We start from the raw sequence: 22,295 nt of genomic DNA, 5'->3' as shown, positions 1-22,295 counted from the left end.
GTGATGGAAACTGTGTTTAAAAATGTAAACCTAGATTGCTGTGGTAACACTAAAACAAATCGCTGTAAATCATGCTTATAGAGAACTGAGGTTTCCAGTCAAAGAACCTAATAACTTATACATGTACTGTGTCAGCTACATATAACATGTGAATGTGAAATGCCTGACGGCCTGCCAGTCATTGTCTATTGCTAAAGTGAATGACAGACAGCGTTTTAGGGGTCAGGAAACAGGATAATATGGGAGATTTATTTACAGCTCCATTCAGCACCAGTCACTGCTGCAACTTTATGACAGCAACCTTGAGGGATGACAAGCTGGACAGAAATCAGACTGCTCCATCCTAATAGGATATCCTTCTGCCAGCAACACGTACAGACACACACACACACACACACACACACACACACACACATACATACACGAGCAAGACACCATCTCACTTTGCTGCTGCTAGAGAGACGGATGGAGATAAATCCACCGAATCTCATTAACTAGCTTGTGACACTCGCATGGCAACGAGGAGCAAGTAGCTTTGACGGGGGAAGTGGCTGCGAGCCCTTTCACATGACTGAATGACAGTGAGATGGCAGACGGAGACGACTAATTAGAAAGACGTGAATTAAAACTCTGTCGCTGGTTTCCTTTGTCTTGCCTCATCGAGTGCCTCTGTGTATCTGTGGGAAGATATGGCTTTGGAAGTAGCAGATGTGAAAGACATCGCTGTCTGCCTGCGATTGTGCTGCTGTTACAGAAAAACTGTCTGAGCAACATAATACAGGTTAAGACGTCAACTTTGACAAGACATGAACTCTGATTGGCTGGCAATAATAGAACGCGTCAAACTTCTGCCAATATCAGCAAATGCAAGAAAATGAAAATAGAAGAAAATCTGTGCAGACTCTGGGACTCGTGTATATTTAGATGGAGGAATTCAGAACCATAAAGGTAAGCAGGGGGTTCTGCAGGCTTGTTAAAGGGCTGCATGTAGATGGAATTTTACCATGAAGGCAATGTCATTTTAATCAGGAATCTTCCACCAGCACACTTGAAAAGTGAGAATACTACACAAATAATCTGAACATCTAATATTGTGTCCTTGCTTGGCATGAAAACGTTACCTCATTCCAGCTCTACAACACTACTTCAGCTCACAACCACTTCTGACGTGATGTGAGCGCTGCATCAATTAAAAAGGGGGACAAGAACATAACAGATCGACCAGCCGTGATGTGATGCCGTGTGAGACTGCGTGTGTGCCACTGACCTAGCTGGGTGTGTGCCATAAGGTCGGCCAGAGCGGTAGCTGCAGCGTTGGCGTTGAGGGCTGCGTGGGCAGTGGTGTTGGTGGTGGTGACGGATCTCCCTCCCGGGTGGGATGAAGTGGATGACGCGGAGGATGAGGTGGACGAACCCTGGATGACACGGTTAAACCAGTGCTCAACGGCTGGGTGGCCGTGGCCCTGGTAGGGCGTGGAGGTGGCCAGACGTCCCTGCCGGCGCAGCGAGCCCTCGTCTTCTGACGCTGAGGAGGTGTCTGTGTTTGACAGGTCAAGACAGGGCAGCGTCACAACAGTGGACAAAGACATGGGGCTGCAGGATTTAGATGATATGCTGATGACACATTATTCCACTTATACATACTGGAGAGAGTACATATAAGCTGGTAGGAGGGCCAGATGACTGGGATGGAGATGGAAGTTGTTAAGCTGAGGGATGATTGTTGTTAAATGTGTTATGACTTCACTGGTAGAGTATGTACTTAATATTGGATTGCCTTTCAATGTAGCCACACAGATGCACATCATAACCTTACCTACTGCATCTATATATGTACTATTTGAATGAGTGTTGTAGACACCAGACAGACCAGAGTGTTTCAAATTTGTGGACGACAAGAAAATGACAAAAACGAGGTATTGTTTTTACACACTGACAGATGACTTAAGTAATCTTAATCAAAGGAATACAACTAACAAATGCAGCTTTTTAAAGGGACAGTTCACCCAAAATAAAAAATACATGTTTTTCCTCTGACCTGTAGTGCTATTTGTCAATCTATATTATTCTGGTGTGAGCTGCCGAGAGTCAGAGGTATAGGCCATCGAGATGTCTGCTAGCTTTTGAATATAATGGAGCTAGATGTTACTCAGCTTGTTGTGGTCAAAGCACCAACAAAATACATTTGAAAAACTCAACAGCAATGTCTCTCCAGAAATCATGACCCAGTTACTTAAGATAATCCACAGACCTTGTTTTGAGCAGTTTCCTGTGGGAACTATTTTCTTGCTGCCAAATTACACCCAACAACTGTATGAAAGCACCGAAGGAAGCATGCATCCATTCATGGGCGAGAGGTTTGTGCTCGACATAGCTCTAAGTGTAAGCATTTAATGGCGTCCTCCTTGGCTGAGCAGTGGTGCTAGGTGAGCTAGCAGTAGATGTACGCTTCCTTCTGCGCTGTAATATGGTTGGTGAGTGTAGTTTGGTAGAAAGAAAATAAAAAAATAGTTCCTACATGAAACTGCCCAAAACAAGGCCTATGAATTATCTTGAGTTTTAAACTCACAAGCTGAGTGCTGTCTAGTTCCATTATATTGGAGAGAGGGCAGACATTTCAATGGCCGATATCCCCAACTCTTGGCAAATCACACCAAAAAATATAGATTGATAAATAGCACTACAGGTAAGAGGAAAATATGTATTTTTAATTTTGGGGTGAACTGTCCCTTTAAGAGCAATATTTATAGTATAAACAATACAAAGTTATATGTCTACAGTTGCTATAACTACACACTTATAAGATCCTATAAATCTTTTGTACGTTGCATTACAGTCCTCAGGAAAATGGATGTTCAAGTCAAAATAGATGTGAGACTGGATTTACATATTACCTAACTGATACTGGGATTCCTGCTTGAAGGTGTTTTGGAAAAATACATACAATACAATCATTAACTGAAATTGTCTGACCAAATTTTCTACGCAATGTAGGTTTAAGACTTTTCAAAGTGTAGTGTATGCTTAAGTAATTATGGCTTGGGCTCAAATGTAGACACTGATGGTTTTACTGTCTCTCCCTTGAGGCAACTGTGAGCATTTGGTCTCAGCAAAAATAGCCCAAACAGGAACAACTTCAAAGCAAGGTAAGGATCATTCAAAATGAACACATTCCACTTCATCTGCCAAGCTCCCAGGAACGTCTGTTCTTTCAAAGGGATCACTGAAGTTACAAAAGAGCAGGCCACTCAGAGATTGGTATTCTGCAGAGAACTGGGTGCAATGAAAGGGCTAAACAGGCTTAGGCATCACCCACTTGAGAAAATGAAACAACTGTTTTCAAAATTACCAAGAAAGGTCACACTCACTCACCCCCCCCACATTATTCATCATTAAGGAGGTAAACAGCAGCAACTCATACAAAGTACAAAACTCATTCACACGTATTAAAATACTGCATTAAAGTTTCTGAGCACACTTTACAAAACAAAGCTTTAATGACGTAGAAACCTATCCAAAGTCCACTGAGGGGATGAGAGCGAGACATTTCGAAAACAGAGATTAAGCCTGTGTGTGTGATCAGCACATGCCTGATAATGTTCTCTAAACTAATGAGCCTTCATGCAATTAATCTGCCTCCTAATCATTCACAGTACGTAGCTACAAATAAAGCCCATCAATTGTGAGACTCCAGAAATCACTGTTACCTTCCTTAGGCTTTCTTGTGGCCTTGCAGAGGCTGCCAAAGGAAGGCTGGAGGAGGTTTGCTTATAACAAGCTAGAATTTAATGTCTCTACAACCAGCAGACTCGTGGGGGTTATCTCGCATTTATGATTCTGTTTGTTATTCCTCTGCCTCTCTCCAATCTCTCTCCCAATCTCAGTAACCTTGACACAGTTACACAGAGGGAGAGGGAAAGAGGGGGTCAGAGAACAAATGCAAAGTAGAAATAGAGAGGTGGAAAGAATGGGAAGGAAACTGAAAAAGAAAGGAGGTATTAGTCACAGACACACAGACAAAAACAAGAATAGATAGCAAAGACTGAGCCAGAGAGAGACAGGCAGTGGTGGAGGATTTGGAGGTTGGGAGGGATATAAAAGAGAGAGAAATCCTAAGCAGAGACAGAACTCAGTTATTCTTTTGCACTGATGAAATACTGTATTCAGGCGTCTAGTTTGGGGCTTTATATGAAGGTAACAACAAGGTGTCAGACTGTAAGCAGCACGCATCTGAGAGAAAACTACGAATTACACGGATACAGTGCCAAAAAAATGCAAACGCAAAGTGAGCACGTATCCAAAGTGCCTATTTTCAGGGCATGATGGCTGTGCCCTGAGATATATATCCTTTATGAAGGAACGCAGCAGAACGCACCGCATGTCATTTGATGAGGAACAACCACTCACAACAGGCTTCACTTTCTTCCGTAAATATCAGTCAGTAAATAATACGGAGGAGAAGTTGATCATTTTAGTGCAGGGCTACCGTGAGCGTTACATCTGTCCCATGAACAATACTTTGGTACACATTGCCAATAACAATGCCTGAAAGAACATTAGCCCCAAACTCAGGAATTCTGGTAAGTAGGTGTTGGATGTCAGGGTGCTTTCACACCTGCCCTGTTTAGTTCGGTTCAATCAAACTCAAGTTCATTTGCCCCCTAAGTGTGGTTCATTTGTGCAGGTGTGAGCACAGCAATCGCACTCGAGTGAGCACCAATGGTTTGCCTAAAATGAACAATGCAAGCAATGTAGTACACAATGACCATCACTAAAATCAACCCGTGTAGTTGCCCTTCCATTGTGACATGAGAAAGTGTCGCATTTATCTTGCAAGTGTATTCTTTTTCAATGTTTTATTAACTTCCTGGATTTTTCCAGCATGGAATTTCTGACAAATCAAGAGCAACTTTCTCATGCAAGATATTTTATCTGGTTCGCTTGTAAATGTTGCCATGAGAGCACTAACCAACTCTAGGCAATTACGCAACTTTGTAGCAAAATTAGTCCCTGATTCGGACCAAAGCAAGCGAACTCTAAGCCTGAAAGCACCCGTAGTGATACAGTGAAGTGTCATGTGCTTCCACGCCCTTAAAAGTTTGCCCGACCAAAACATCTTGCATTTTTTCAGACATTAAAAGACTGCACATGTGTCCCAGGTCTGTATCCTCTGAAGACCATGAATTTCTGTTTCAAATTTAGTGGCAATCCATCCAGTAGTTGTTGTCATATTTCACTCTGGAGCAAAGTAGTGGACTGACCGACAAACCAACACTGCTAATCTTAAGGCAATGCTGCTAGCATTGCTAAAATACACTGTAGAAGACTTTTAATGTTAGGTGTTAATAAATGTGTTGTTGCATGTTTTGTGTTTATTGTAACTGTTGGTCAGTACATTAGCTACATAAACTGCATGTTGTTTGATTAAGGCCTCTACCATCCAATCACGCCACACTGGATTGAATGACAGGTCTGGCAAAATGAAAATGGTTTTGCTCACATTACTACTGGTTCTTCACAATCAGACAGGGACTGTTCAGACACGTAGTGTGACCAGATGTAAATCAGCCACTGCAGATTAGCAAAATGAGAGATAGAAAAGGAGAAAGTCAATCAATGTGAATGTGCATTAAATACAGACACTAACAATACTGGGATCTGTTTGTCCAAATACTACTCTACTGTGCCATCAGTGGCCAAGAAATCCATTAAATCCACCACCTTTATAGCTCCTGATAAATGTTTGCTAGTGTAATCTCGTGAAGTCTACCATTTAAAACCAATTCTCAGATGAAATGTTGAAACAACTGTGCCATTGTGTGCACACCAACACCTGTAGCTGCCATTAGCCCTGAAAACAAAGCAGAGCCCCAGATTATTTTGTGTGATTTTGTGGGTCTGTTAGCAATACCTATGTATCTTGTCCCAGTAGATTGCAGTAGATCACTCAGAGTGACTGAAAACAACCATGAAGAGGCCCCCTCCTTCTCCTGTTCAAACCCCGATGTCTGAGCTCTTAATCCGTTTACTCGCTCCACCGCTGTGTCCTCTTTCTTTACCCAAGACATGAGGCTCTAAGGCCCCCCACCAATTAACTTTTATACACCAATGATAAAGCCACTGCAGTGTTTGAGAGACTGGCAAGTTTTCTGTCATCACATATTGCACAGATATCATACTGACTGATTAAAGATTACATTTTTTCTTCCGGAAGCATTTGGGCAAAGCTAACAATACAAAAAGAAATCGCAACCAAAAAATGCAGAATGCAGTAAGATGACATTAAAATGAACTTGCCCACACAATACAAACTGTTACAAAAGCAGGCGAAAGGTCGACATTTTGAGACTATGTTAAAAATCTGATTATGCATCCATTATGCAACTCATGTAGGAAGGTCTGCCTGGGAACACAGAACGGTGAGAACTGAGCCCTTTATAGTCACAAAGAATGGACACATTCATCAAACTGCACAATTCTTTCCAGTAGCAAATGCTTGGCAACTTCTTCAACCACTGGACACAACAGTGTGAGCATCCTACACTCCAGTGCTCATGAAAGCGCATGTAAACAACCCAGTGTGAGCATAAACCTCAGCTGCATGTGCACAGGATAAACCTTGCCCTTGGCGAACAGTGGGGTTTACAGGAACAGAGCTCTCACCTGGCGGGGTGCATGCCTCAACAGAAGACTGAACTAACACCGATCGTCTCTTGGAGGGCATTGGCATCTTCCTCTCCTTGTACTTTGCCAAAGCTGCTTGGACGGCTTCTGTGTGCAAATCTAAGAGAACACATCAACTCAGTTAAGCTCCAGCATAAAAGAAGGGCACCAGGCATTTAAAAACTCCCAAGCAGTATGGAGACATGATTACCAGATCTGAAGCGTTCATCCCGGGTGTTGGCCGCCCGGGATTTGTTGTGTTTGGAACCTGGTAGAACAGCTTGGGAGGAGGCCTGGATCCTGTTGTCAATTTGCAGAGAGGGATCTACACCTGTAGAGAGACGAGACCAAAACAGGAAAAGACAGTTAATAATGGCTCAAAAGCAAAACACATCACCATCAGAAATATGAGCATACAACCCCATTTCCAAAAGAGTTGGAACGCTGTGTAAAACATAATTAAAAGAAATGCAATGATTTGTAAATCTTTTTCAATCTCTATCCAATTGAATTCAGGACAAAGACAAGATATTTAATGTTCAAACTTATAAACTTTTGCAAATATACGCTCATTCTCAATTTGATGGCTGCAACACGTTCCAAAGAAGTTGGCACAGGAGCATGTTTACCACTGTGTTGCATCACCTTTTCTTTCAGCAACACTCACTAAGCATCTGGGAACTGAAGACACTAATTGTTGAAGTTTTGAAAGCGAAATTTCTTTCTCAAGATTCACAAGCAGGCCAACCAAAATCTTCCTCATATAAAAACTGTCTGTGTGAATACTGTGAGACATTACTTTCTTCATACAGGAAGTGTGTTGAAGCTGGCAAACAAAGGCTTCTCCCCCAACTGTTTGTCAAAAAGGATTTGAAAACATTGCATTTATTTTTAACATACTTTTTAAACAGCTTCCCAACTTTTTTGACTTGGGGTTGCTCACTTATTGCAGAACATGCCTTGGACATGGAGGACCACATATGAATATTGCTCTACTAGATCAAGTATCCATAAGCTTAATGGTAATCCCTACTTAAGCTGTTACTTCTAATACAGTAGCTTGGAGTTGAGAAAGTCCTCGCTTAAATTAATCCCGCCTCTCTCGCAGTTTTCCAGCCGCCTTCCAGCTTTCCAAGGGAGGCAAATGCAAATTACACAGACGTAACAGCAAGGAGGTGATTAAGCACCATGAATGTCAAACAGACAACATCTTCTAACTGGAGCGTTCTAAAATTATCCAACACTCAAACTCGTCAACCTCTCTGTGCTCTGCATGACGCAGGCAGTGATTCATCCTCTTGCTTATGCAATTCTCATTTGAGCCTCATTAAGTATTGTGGTTAACATCAGAGGGGAAACCCAAGACTACCGCCTGAAGGAAGGTCGCGGTTCGAGCTCTTTTTGTAGTCTTCTACCACTGGCTTCACTTCTGCTGCTTCTTCTAATGCTCTCATACTGATGTGTTTGAATTATGTAAGTATGTAAAATATGACTGAATGAAACAAACCTTATTTTAATGTACATCACAAGTCTGATGTTGATGAACTCCCCCCTGTATATTATGTTCTACATATTAAAAATCTAAATGCACATATACACATGTAATGTCAATATGTAATATAAATACACTAACTAAACAAATGTATCTCACCACAACTTATTTGTATGTCTGTGCTGAGTAAGGAAAGGCCTTAGTTTATTTTAGGCAGAGATGAGGGACAACTTCACACACAATGGAACAGGAAGTCATCAAAGGAACAGCATCTTTACTATAACTCAGCAATACATCCGACAGCTTTATGAGGTATATTTTTCCAGCAAGATGAGAGTACAGTTTAAAAGGATGTTTCTGTACTTCTGTAGCTCTGTCTCGATAAACAATACCAACTACTGCCATGTTTCCACAGCCTCCTGCAGGTTTCTGCCTGTACTTTGATTTATGCAATGTCTAGTTTCTGGGAACCTAAACACTGCATGTTTTATACTTAAAGATATACATCAAAGCAGCAGCACAACAAATAACTTAATACATTACATTTTTGTGCAGGTAAAGCACCAGAGCTCCTGTGGAGGTGACAAACACTAACCTGGAACATCACAGGCTCAGGTTCACGCTACAGAGGTGTTATACTGGGAACACAGCTCATCTTTTAGGCCATTTATTCCAATAAAACTTGATAAGTGGATGCTAAAAAATGCAGTAACAGAGACATTAAACCTCATATGCAAACAAAGACAACTGAGTTCATTGAAATGCACAACCAAGCCAGCGTACCACCATGAATTAAATCCCACTGCTCTCTGGTGGGAGGCAAGAACGTAACATGTCTTTGCTGATATCCTGATATTGTTTATCTGTGGTTTGATATCTACAGCTTTTGAAGGTTTCCTTCTTACGGGAAGTGTTTTGAATGGTTTTAAGGATGAGTAACTTCTAGAAAAAAGTATGACTTTGGGTAATATTCCAACACATTCAAGCTGGTGACACAGTGTGACAGACTCATCATTAACATTACATTAGTCTTGCTATATTCATGCACCTCAGCTAAATGTTTAGGGAAAGCTGCCTGTCATTGGATAGTGATTGACAGTTTTGTATATGACAAAATGTGGAATTATTGTAGGATAGGTTTTAAATTATAGCTTAGTAAGTGTCCTGAATAGAGCCTTGGTTAAACTCACAGTAACATGGTTAAGTTAAAATGAAAAACACATGACTTCCTTTGAGGAGGCCAAATGTGAGTAAACTCAAGCAGCAACCTCTAAGGCTGGAAAATGAAGCCAAACTAAGTGCCAAAAAGTGGCCACTTGAGGTTTGCTCCAAAAGAGAGTTAATCCCCATAGACCCCCATGTAAAAACAGCCAGCTGTACAGTAGAAATAAACATGTTTACAGCCTGGTACAAAAAACAGTTTTGGTCTCTATAGCCAATTTTTCCATTTATGACAACTTTATAAGGAGGGCATTTTTATTAAACTCACCTGTTTACAATTCATCAAGGCATAAAATTATGCATAGTTAAGGTCAGGGCTGCTTTAAGTGACAGGCTGTCTAGTCTATAAGTCACATCCACCACTCGCTGCTCTACTGCTCCACCCTCTCTTCCAAATATGGTCACCTCTGGCTCCAAAAATCCAATATGGCGCCGGCAAAAACGCCAAACTCGCGGCTTCAAAACAGGATTCGACAAACCAATGGGTGGCCACATCCACTATATAAAACTACAGGCCCATTGTGGAATAATGGAAATCTAAATGTGGGTGCCAAAATGAACATTCATTCATTTTCTGTAACCGCTTATCCTGTTAGGGGTTGCGGGGAGCTGGAGCCTATCCCAGCTGACACTGGGCAAGAGGTACACCCTGGACAGATCGCCAGACTATTGCAGGGCTAACACATAAAGACAGACAACCATTCATGCTCACGTTCACACCTACGGCCAATTCAGAGTCATCAATTAACCTGACGTGCATGTCTTTTGGATTGTGGGAGGAAGCCAGAGTACCTGGAGAAAACTCACGCTGTCATGGGGAGAACATGCAAACTCTGCACAGAAGGACTCCAAAATTAACAGTGTTGCTAAAAACATGTATGACTGTGGACAGCTTCGATGTTGCTGTGATGCTGCAACCTCTGTTGACCAAGTGAACCAAACAGAGCGTCTGCCTTTGCAAGTTCCCCCATCAGAAAAAGGCTTTTGAGGACACAGTCTTACCACGCCACATTCAGCCAGCTAGATCCAACACCTAGCTGGCTTGCCAGTCAGACACCCGGCCAGCCAGCCAGCCAGCCAGCCAGCCATCAGCCCGCCCGGCTTTTCAGCGGCAGCTTAGTGGGGATCAGTGAGCTCCACACTGTCAGCAACTCTCAGACAGCAGCAGCACACACACACGGAAATGCTGGGCAACATTCACACACGCTTCTACTAAATCTATTCAATAACACCAGTTTCAAATATGACGCAAGCTTCAATAAGGCCTGAGGTCATTTGAGGACGCATAATGCTTGGAGTCTGACACACACACACACACACACACACACACACATGCACACACAGGCACAGCATCCCCTAAGCATGGATAGACACATCAATATATGCTGGTCCCTTATATCGCTCTGACAGCCCAGTCACACACCAGCCTTTCCCCAGCTCCCGGAGGAAACAGGTCTATAAAAACAAGCCAGGACCCCAGACCCGGTTGCTGGGAAGAACACACTTCAGAGACAGACCACAATGAGCCAATCAGAGACGTGCTCCGTCACAGCAGATGTTGTTATTGGTTTACAGCGAACCTTGATGAATTTTTAGCCCCCGTCTGATGCCAACGTTTACCGGTGTGGCGGCAGACGACACCAACACTCCGTCTCGCTTCCTAAAGATTAAATATGCTTGGCTAATGACTTGCATCAAGTGCACTGTCGTATATTTGAATCACAGACATAAATAATTAATTGGAATGACACGTGCCTAATGTAAACGAAGAGATGTTTGAATTCAGTTTGAAAGAGCGGAGAATCAGCAACTGCATTCATAGTCGGAAAATTATAACTGTCTAAAAACCATCATTAAAAATGCACCTGTACTCTCCACAGAACTCAATTTAATGCTGATAAACTCACATTCAAGTGCAAACTTTTTCCATATGTTTGGTCAAAACCTAAAGCAATTATTTACTCCCACAGCTCACAGTGAAGCCCAAACACTAAAATACAAACAAGAGAAAATTAATCTCATAGATCTCAACAATCTGGCTCTGTCCCTAACTTTATTGCACTTGGCACATGTTCAGCCCTGTGACAACAGTGGAATATAAGGCCGTAAACTAACTTGTGAAATTTTGTTCTGAGCTCAGAAGCCATCAGTCTATTGGTCTCCTATTTCAACCCTGCAGCTGTTAAATCCTAACCCACTGATTCACCATGCTGGATGGATGTGTCATTAATTCCCAACACATCCATTCATCCCGTGGGGGAGAATATCACCCACTCCGAAGCCCATCTATTTCCTTCCTATAGCTATCACTTCCCTTCTTTAGGTGTTAGAATCTGGACTGAGTGGATCTAACAATAACGGAAAGGAGGAAAAAAACATGACTCCATGATAACAAGAACAGAGCAAGAGAATGACAGAGAGTGAAGGAGATGATCCGCCCAAGCTAAATAACAGGCCTGCTCACTCCAGTGGAAAGCCTTCAACGAGCGGCCCACAACAGACTCTGGTTTCCAGTCAGGCTTGGTGTTCTGATAGCAGGCCAAACCAAAGACTGCCATGGACCCCAGATAGAGGACAAAGAAGCATGAAGCATATAGACGGCGGCTCCTCTCTGGGATTCACCACAAACCACCTCGGCCTTATAGTCTGCCTGACGTGGCTGGGACTGACTGACTGACTGCTCGACTGGGGCTAAAAATACTCTGAATTGGTGTATAAATGCACATACCCCCGACACAGTCAAAAGCCATAGACAGATAATAAGTAGTGACATACATCTGGGAAACTTCACGCCTCCCTGCCTTGCTAAGTTAAATACCTCTCCTCTCAAAGCACCCACAGCCTAACACAGGGTGGCAGGCACAAATACGCACAAACTGCCTATTAAATAAACAAACATTTCTCTAAATAATTACCATTCTTTAATACAGGAGCGAAGCAACTCCATAATAAAAGCAGGGCACAAACACACTCAAAAGACCGAAATCTAAACCAGTATTTACCAAATATTTATGATTCCATTACAGTATGTCTTTTGCCTTGGTTGGTTAGCATCTATTTTTACTTGGCCCCTACAAACACTATGATATATGGCTGCCGCAGGGCTATGGCATCAATAACACACCCAAGGGTCAGTGAACCACTGTTAAAGAAGAACCAAGGACACAGCAGCAGACATTCACTATCTAACCAGGTGAATTAAGACTCCACAGTATCCTTCATGACAACTTTATGACCATGTGATGTTCCATCTGGTATTTTATATAAAAATACTCAATTTACGCCATTAAAAAAAATGCAACTTCTGAATTAGTTTTGGCTCTGCTTATATGCTGTTTGTGATGTGGGATTTTATTTTGGATTTCTCCTTCTTTTACTTGTCACTGCAAAAACAGTGCTGTATGAAAACGAAGCTACTCCAAAACAGGATACTTTTCCTCATTCTGTTTGCTCCTGCAAGGACAGTATGCTAACTGCTACGCTACCGTGCAGCCAGAGCAAAGACAACAACCTGTACAGGGCAGTAAATTTCCTGCAGGCCTGTGTGTCTTACCTTGTATCTGCGGGATGTACGGTGCCAACAGCTTGCCTCTTTTCTTCTCATAGCCCTTCTGAGTGATGTCCCCTGTACAGACAGAGACAGAGAAATACAGAGGAACAGACAGACAGAGAGAGAAAGGGGGGGGCAGAGAGATGAGTCATTAGCTCAGCTGTGCCCTGGTGGTGTGTGTGTGTGTGCGTGCGTGTGTGTGTGTGTGAGTGCACACAAGTGCCTCAGGATCACACTACCAGGCGGGCTACACTGGCACCACGGGGCACCAGAGGAGGGTTATGGCAGCAGGTGACCAGCTCTCACCCACTGGATGCTTCTCTCACTCACACACATACACAGGAAGTGACAATGCATTTGTGGCATGTGTTAGCTGACTGATACAGTAGTGTGGTGAATTTCCTACTGAATACTTGAATGATAACATCGACAAGGCAAGAGGCACTTAAAAGATCATTTGTCTGGTGCGCCTGGAACATTTTCCTTCGCAGTGTTTTTACCAGAAGTAAAAATACTGCTGATATCAGCATGAACTGAACCCGCCTCAGTTGTCTCCCCACACATAATTAAAAGGCAGTCTGTTAAATAAGACCTAGCTGCATGGTATTTTAATAGCCCTATTTGAAAGGAACGTCAATGTACAAGCTTTTCCAAGCCTAGAATTTAACAAGAGCAAATGAACAAAGAGGGAAATGAGGGCAGATGGAGACAGAGCGATGGAGCGAAGGTATAAGGCAAAGTTATACAGATGCAGTAGGGTATTAGTTTGACTCTGCTAATTGTCTCTAGACTTGGCAAAGTGTAGCACAGACCTCGCCAGGATAACCTCATGGTGGTTGTTAAGATAGTGATGAAAAAGGTGATTTCCCTACACTGACATGAATAAACAGACAAAAAAACCACAACAAACTCAGCAACACCTCTGTACTGATTGCTTGTATTGTCACTGATCTCAGAGGATGAAGTCACATCGTTATATCCATATTATAACAACCTGACAAGAAAGAAACATCAATCCTTGGCCTCATGATACCCAACATAACAATGACCTCAGTCAGCATGATGAGGTATACAGATTTTAAATTTGGAAAAACCTGGTACTGGGTCAGTAAACGTCAGGACTGGGAGCCAGTACTCTATGCCTTTAAGGTATTGACAGAAATAACATGGAAACAACTGGTTTCAAAACTTCCCCAGTCAAATGTTACCTGCATGTTTTGTACCCAAAAACAAAAAGGCTATTTGTGTGGTTTTGTGTGACTGGCACACTACCACAGCAGTTACAACCCAAACAGTGGTGTGTTGAGGTCTAGTGCGGTGTATTTGATGGATGTGGCAGTTCAGCACAGAGAGGCCACCAAAATGTTCGGAAGTATGGCTTAACTACACACCCATGGCATTTGGTGGCATTTTGCACAGCTGAATGCTTCATTAGTGGGTATCAAATGAAGAACAAAAGGTATCACATGAAGCACTCAATTGGTATTGCTTTAAGGGTACTGGTATTGGTACTGGTATCAGTTGAGGTATCAGAATAAGTAAAGTGGGACTGGTCCATCCCTAATCACAGAGTAGATTGCATCGGCAACTCCACAGAGTATGCAATAGCCTTTTATTCCCTTTTTCCAAGAAGACACAAACCAGCAAAACAGTATCTTTGCATTGTGACATGTAAAAGTTTCTCACAGCTAAAATCATCACTAAACAACAGTGCCACCCAAAATTCCAAAAATTGTTGAAACAACTCTGCGACCACATGGGACGCGTTCAAAAGACAGAGAAGTAGGTCACTGAATTGAGGCTGCTTGTGGTTGAATTGGGGGATGTGAGATGTCACTGTGTTTTCTGCATATCAGACAGAGTGGGCTGAGGCTGATGGGGTGGTGGCTCACTCTTTTGCAGACACAAAAGACATATTGATTCACTGAGAGAGAGGGCTGATTGACAGCACCTCAAAAACACACAAACCATGAGAATGTACACAACTATGCACCCATATGTGACCTCTCAAACAAGCTCAAACACCACTAAAGATGGATGTTTAAAAAAAAAAAGGAAGGGCCTTGTGGAAAATATGCCAGTCAAAGAGCCGGGCTGGAAGGAGTGTCAAAGTCAAACAGCCACTTGACATGACATCTGCATTGTTTTGGCAGGAAGCTAGAAATGCACACAAAAGTCAACGCAAGATCTCAGTGGTTAGATTTTCCACTGGAGGTTAACACTTGAGTCCGATGAATAGGGATCCCACTGTGTGCTTTACATTGATCTCTACAGGCTCTCAGTGGGGGTCATTGGGGTGGAGGTCAAGTGAAAAAGCAATAAGTTCAATAGGGCTATCTGAACAGAACAAATTGATTCAAACCTTTCCCTTGTGATCCCATTTCTTCCATTTTACCATAGGGAATACTTTATTTTACTTGCTCCTTATTGACCGGTTTAATCTATACTAATTCATAAAAGGTATACTGCACCCACTCTGTCTTTTACCTTCCCCCTAGAATAGTCATATTGGTGTTAAGTCAATGCAGTTCATCTTTAGCCAGTCATATTGATACATACTTTATTTAGTTGTGTTACTCAGCATACTTTTTTTACCAACATATCTTCATCAAAATATTCTTGATTTATCTTTGCTCCTCAGGCTTCTTGAATACAACAGTGTGACAGTGTGAAGGCAGGTGTTGTTGGTCACACTGTTTGCCGCGCTGCCCGCTGGTCCTGAGTCACCAGTAACAGCTGAATGCCTGCACTGTTAAAAGTCCAGGAGAGCTGGAGGCTAGCAACAATACAGCGCTGTCCACGGGCCGAGCCGGCTGACCTGACACTGACTCTTTCTGGTGATAAGTGTCTCTGTTTGTATGCGTGTACATCAGTATATGTTTGCGTGCATGCCAGCATGTCTGAGAGTGCGCACCACAGCAGCCGACCAGCCTGACAACCGCACAATAGAGGGGCTATTCTCCGCGGAGGCTCCGAATTCTGGCTAGCGGCCCCGGTGGCCAAGCGGCCCCTAGCACACACTGATCCATCAAGTTATGTCTGAGTGAAGCTAATCTTTTCATCTGAGAACAAACAGCTTTGTCATTAAATATGGAGGAATGGACTCGAGCATTCAATGGTAAACAATGACCCCTATCCCGAATCTTAAAAAGCCAAACAAAAAGTCTGAGGCATCAAAGGATCACAATATTTACTGTGTGAGTGTGTATTAACAAGTTTGCATATGCTTGCACGTTGCATATTTGTGTGTGTGTGTCTGCATTTTTATGTATTCACAGACAGATGCTCCATTTCCCCTCTCTGCTTTAGCTTTGAGTGCCTTCATAAGAGAAAAACAGAAGGATACAAAGGTCAATATGTGGCCTGCCGCCTGGGGAATAACAGAGGTGGGAGAGGGTAGTGGGATGCAGGGAAAGAGAGTGATGGAGCGATGGATTGAGGGAAGCCTGTGCAGCATATACACCAAATTGCACAGTCACAAGGGACAAGCTGTAGCTTACAGTATATTTACAGCGGGGTGTGAACCACTTCATTTGACCCCGTCACCCTTCTACGCTGACTACAGGCTTTACCATGTAATTGAGCTGTAAAGAAAAGGGAAAGGGTGTATCTCCAAACAAGCACCTGGGGGGAGAGGGGGTGGAGGGGTCGAGTAAATAAAAAATGTGAACCAATGTGTCAAAGAGGGAGATGAACCAACGCACAAGAGGGAAGGGGGAAAGAGAGAGGGGAAGGGTGCATTTTTCATGTCATGATGGGTTAGAGAACATCACCAGGGGCTCAGCTGGAAGACTGGTTTCTCTTTCCTCAACCAGCGTCTACCTTCATCAAAACCTGCCTCCTTTGTGGCCTCCATCCTTTCTCACTCTAACCTCCTCACCTTCTCAACCCTTGAGGGCTCACTGTCCACGCATACAAAGCATTATAGTCATCTTTTGACCTCTCTTTTTAACAACCTGCAGCAGTTCTTCAGGGGTAAAAAAACAGAGAGCAAAAGGGATATTATGTCCATATTTTGAGAGGTATTAATGCTAGTCATGGGACACAAGCAACCATCCATCTAAAGTGGCAAGATTTTATTTTTCAGAGACCAGAGGCATTTTTAACTGGCACATCATCCAATGTTGTTACCCGAAAACATTCCTCTCACCCGGCAAAGAATCCAATTTTGAAATAGAGACGGTCAATCTTGTGACACTCTGAACAGTGACAGCATGACAGCCCGCTGTCCTCTGCTTTGTCTTATTGACTATAATTGACTGATGGCTATTGAGTATAACTGACTGATGGCTATTGAGTGGAGCTGAGGCCCATTAGAGAATTATCTTGCATCTGCCCAGACGGAGCTCTTCAATCAGGAGGGGAATACTGAAACGCAGCACATTCCTCTACAAGCCAGCACAAACACATTAAGGAGAGATAATGAAGCTCTGAGCGGAGATGGTGAGATTGGCTATACTTAAGGTGGTGCGAGACTTACTTTAATAAGACCAGTAAAAATAACTCTCTCCACGTGGTCACACATATTTTCTCACTTCTTTTAGATGATGCTGAAAGACAGAGAATCAATTCTTGCTCTCAACTATTCAAATATCTCCCTAGATATGATGCACACACACACACACACACACACACACACACACACACACACACGAACAGCGGCAGTGCAGAGCTCCACAATCACACGGCAATAGTTTCAATGTCTAAAGCCCTGCATCTGTGTTTTCCTCTCCTGCCGGCTGCCTATTAAAAACCAGAGCCCTGTCTGTGTGTGTGCGTGTGTGTGTGTGTGTGTGTGTGTGTGTCTGAGTGTGTGCGTGTGTGTCTGAGTGTGTGAATGTGTGTGAGTAGAGCAATGAGGGCAGACTGTCTATGTGCCTCCCTGACTATGAGTCTACCTCAATAAGCAACACTAGGGCTGGGAGATAATCTAGTATTATATAACATATCATCCTTGTATAACTGTATTGTTTCAAATTCTTATATTGAGATATGAGAAGGGAGAATGAACAACGGTTGCGACTATTATTTCCAACATTAGTTAATCTGCCAATTACATTCTCAATTAATTATTGTCAGAAAATAGTGAAAAATGCTCATCAAAATCTCCTAAATTCTCCTAAAGTGACATACTCATCAGTCTAAAATTCACAAATATTCCGCCTATTATCACAGAAGACAAAGAAAACCAGCAAATCTTCACATGTGACAAGGTGGAGCCAGGAAATTCGGGGCATTTTTGTTGAAAAAATGACTTAAACACTTAATTGATTGACAAAATAGCTGCTGATTCATTTTCTGTCAATCGCTGTCTGCTCTAAAATGAATGATGGCAAGTTAAAATTTACCAAAATCTCTATAATCTGAGATCTAAAGGTGAATATACATTTTGAATTCGTATATCAGACAATAATCATTATTTAAATATCTAGACAATGCTGTGCTAACTAGTGCAATACCAATTATGTCCATATAACAGACACTACTAATCAATAGTCCAAAATCCTTCTTTACCCTGAAATAAAACCCCTCCTGTCTTTGCCCCACCGCCACCCTCTCCTCCTAAGTGACAGGCAGCCAGAGAGGTGGCCCCACCCACCCTTAATGTCAGTGCATGTGCCAGGCTGACCCACAATGTGCCAAAACTGCTGCCAAGCCACCAACCGAGCCGTCTGCCCTTCAGCCACAGAGAACCACAGCTAAATATTTAGGCAGGACAGCATTTGCTCTCTAGGCTCGTGTGTTGCCTCCAACAAAAGCAGATGTAGCCAGCTGTCATTTAGCATTAGCTCTCCGGCATACAAATGTTAGTTTTACGCATTTGGATTAAGCTTGATCCTAGACAGGCGCTGAAACCTTGTCTTTTCCACTGCATATTTGCTGCAGACAGTTTATTTGAGGACCAGAGGAAATCTATTTCAGGTATGCATGGTCAGCCCTGTGCATTATTCCTCTAATTATTCCAGCCCAGAGGAAATGGACGTATACCTGTGCTGCTCACAGCTTTTTCCTCACTTACGCCTGACAGATGCAGAGCAGTTATTGCTGAGAAAAAGGAGCAGAGATATGAATAGGAGGGAAAGAGAAGGATAGATGGAGAAAGAGCAGATCACCACAGATGCAGCCACATGTCTAGCTTATTAGACTGTCCACATGACAAAAAGCACTAACCGAGCTGCAGAAAAAAAAGGATAGTAGAAGTACAGTGTGCAGTGACCATATCAGACCCCTATTAAATTGTTTTAACACACAGACAGAGTCAGAATAACTCACATGCAGAAGCCAGGGAAGCAAGGAGAGCAGCGATGAGACGTCTTCAGCAGAGAGGGAGAGAGAGAGATGCACAGACGGATGGAGGGAGGAGAAGAGGCCAGCGGCTCAACACAGGCAGTCAGGTCAGAGGAGGCTAACCAGCTTACAGGCAAACTCTAAGAAGTCCTGCTGTCATAAGTCAGGCCCTTCAGCATCCTTTGTTTCCTTTCATAGCGAGAGCAGGAGAATGAACGAACACCATCTCCCTCATTCACCCTTCTCATCACTCCCCTCCCTCTCTCGCCCTCTCTCAAACCCCACGCTCCCGTCTCCCCCCCACCCCTTCAATCGACTGCCCCCAAACGCCCCCTCCTTCTCCTGCTCCCTCTCTCTCTCTCTCACTCTTTCCATCCCTCTCTACTCTCAGCTAAGGTCTCCACACAAAGCCAAACTAGGCTGCAGGATTAGGGTGTCAAAGCAGACCCCTGCCCCCTACCTTCCCACATACCAATCTCACACACACACACACACACACACACACACTGTACAAAAACTATAGAAAAGGCTTCGTCCGCCTGTCTCAACACGTTTATACAGGTCAAGATAGAAAGCATGCAGACCTTGTTTCACTGTAAAGAAGAAGCTACCATACGGATGCAGGAAACCACATCATTAGAGTTTATGCCTACTACAACATGAGAAAGACCACAGCGGAAAAATAAAGAAGCAAAGTAATGTATATATCACTGAGGGATGGTGGATGTAACCACACCACCTGGGCAGCCAGACCAAATCTACCTAACAATATACCAATACATTGTCTCCAACTTCTAATGGCTGTAATTCTATTGTCGTCTCCGCCTCAAAGTAGCTGAGTGAAAAACGTAGCCTGTATTTAAGATACACTGAGATAAAATTAGGCTTATTGTGATCAGGAGCCTTTTGATGTGGAAGAGAACACTGCCCTGAGTTGGTTGGAGATGGAGTACTAAAGCAGTCCCAGCAGGCTTATCCCTAAAGTGTGTGTGCGTGCGTGCTTGCCTGCGTGTGTGCGTGCACTACTATTTCATTTTAGAAATTAGAGACCTATTTACCCTATGGCAGTAAGTTTTAATGAATAGCTGCATATAATTACGCTCAATTATTGCTTGCTAGCACACATGCTAATGGACATGCACAAAGACTCCAGTAAACGCCCACACACAATAGATCATCTCCTCTGTTTCTAAAGACTGGGATGAACTACATGTCACCTTGGACTAGTGGGTCAATCACCTTCTGTGTATTGGCTTAAACTCTCATGATAAAGGGCTATTCACATGTTAAATACTATGAACTGAGTGGAAAAAGGAAAACCACTGTGCAATGAAATGAAGTCCGAGGGAAAAGCCTTGCAACACTACCTTTGTTGTAGCTTGAATTAAAGATGTTGCTGTTTGTCGGTTGATTGAGTGGCTGCGCGACTATCTTGATAATCGATTAATTGTTTCAGTCACTTTTCAAACGAAATCCCAAAAATTTGTTTTTCTTATAATGATAGTAAACTGAATATCTTTTTTGGTCTGTTTTGGTTGTGGGAAATTATAATGTGTCTATTTGCAATCAAGTGAGAAAAGTCCCACTGCAGCTATTTGACCGTTTACACCCATCCCTACAGTGCTTTTAAGGATCCTACTGTTTGCTGTGATTGGCTAGTTCTCATCACGTTGACACATCAAGGTCGGATGCAGTTAGGGTTAGAGCAAATTCTCTGAGATTGAAGTTGTAAATTTATGATAAAAACTCGCCAATGTACTGCCAGAAAGTCAGGTGATGTATTATAAAGGGAGACAGAGTCCACAGAGAAAGTAAGACATAGTGAATGGGTTAAGTACAAGACCTTCACACAAGAAATTGGGGTTTGAGTCCTGTATGAGTCAACGTTGGCTTCTTAATTTTAGATTTAATAGTATAAAACTGTAAACACTTTGTACACCAACTTCAGCAGAGTAGATTGTTCGTGTCTACATCATATTTCCATGTTCCAAGAACGACCAGGATTATAAACACTCGGGGTGTTAATAGCCCGGGTACAAATAGCATTGTTAGCTATGGATGTCTGGGTGCTTGTCTCTGCCATGATGCTAAATACACCGAGGTGTAAAGCCGCATTTCCGCCAAACACTTTTGGTATAGTACCCAATATGGCAGACGATATTCTTAAATGTAGGCTGGATTGTTACCGCATATACCCGCGTCACTGCTCAGTATTTCCTCTCCAAGGGCATCACAGAAAAATGTCTGTACCTCGTTGATTGTCCATTGAGTGAGTTCGCATGCCAACATTTTCATAAAAGAACCTGCTGGAATGTTTAAAGTCTCTGCTGCAATCAATGGGATACTTCAAAATAGCTGTTTTCTGCACTGAGTCCTTGACGAGCAAGAGTCACAGTTCTCTATTGACGTCAGCAGAAGGCAGTGTTTCTAGATCCACCTTTTAGTATTGGATCGGTGTGCTCGGTACGTCAACACAGATGTAATAAATAAACAGGACAGAATGGAATGGTTCTATTGGTGACATCCACAACCTTTGACAATGGAAACACAAAAATAACTCTTCTAATGTGTAACAAACTGAACAAAGGTGAGCTGAACCAAACTGCTTGGTGCAATTAAGGCTTAAACAGCCACACTGGCAATTCTACTCTCGGTGCAAATAGCATTGTTGGCTATGAACACCTGAGTTCTAATAGTATCTGCCTTAGTCAATTTATCAAGAAAATAATCAGCAGAATACTCAATAATGAAACTAATCATTGCATACTACTGCACTTTTTTGAATATCATTTTAAATTTAATGGACTGAAGTGTAGAAGAAACATAAGCCCTAGAATTAGCAAAGTCAGCAAACTTGACAGACAGATACACAGGTACAGTTAATCACAGTTCATTAATGTTTTTTATATTTTGTCCTGTACATATCGTGGTGTATGACACAAAAATTTTAATCATTGCGTCAAGGTTTTATATTTTTCTAGCCACTCAGAGTATGAATTCACACAGTAGTAGGACCAGTTTCCATTGCAGTTTGACACCAGGCAAATTCATTTTAAGTCACAAACTAAACGAAGCTCCCAG

At 42.6% G+C, this 22,295-nt stretch overlaps 1 protein-coding gene across 5 annotated transcripts in view; it reads right to left on the bottom strand.

The window, feature by feature from the left end:
• The window catches only part of dip2a (disco-interacting protein 2 homolog A), a 110,331-nt gene that overhangs the window by 36,771 nt on the left and 51,265 nt on the right, over nt 1-22,295 (bottom strand). For all 5 annotated transcript variants that reach the window (XM_050049913.1, XM_050049914.1, XM_050049915.1 and 2 more), the window contains exons 2-5: nt 12,930-13,001; nt 6,875-6,994; nt 6,664-6,783; nt 1,268-1,537 (exon numbers count right to left, since the gene is read on the bottom strand). In XM_050049913.1, the coding sequence (XP_049905870.1) occupies nt 1,268-1,537; nt 6,664-6,783; nt 6,875-6,994; nt 12,930-13,001 (582 nt within the window). The remainder of the gene's footprint in view (nt 1-1,267; nt 1,538-6,663; nt 6,784-6,874; nt 6,995-12,929; nt 13,002-22,295) is intronic.

Source organism: Epinephelus moara, chromosome 7 (genome assembly GCF_006386435.1).
Source record: "Epinephelus moara isolate mb chromosome 7, YSFRI_EMoa_1.0, whole genome shotgun sequence".
NCBI classification, from domain to species: Eukaryota; Metazoa; Chordata; class Actinopteri; order Perciformes; family Serranidae; genus Epinephelus; species Epinephelus moara.
The sequence above is the reverse complement of the archived record's forward strand: the minus strand, read 5'-3'. Positions and strand labels throughout refer to the sequence as shown.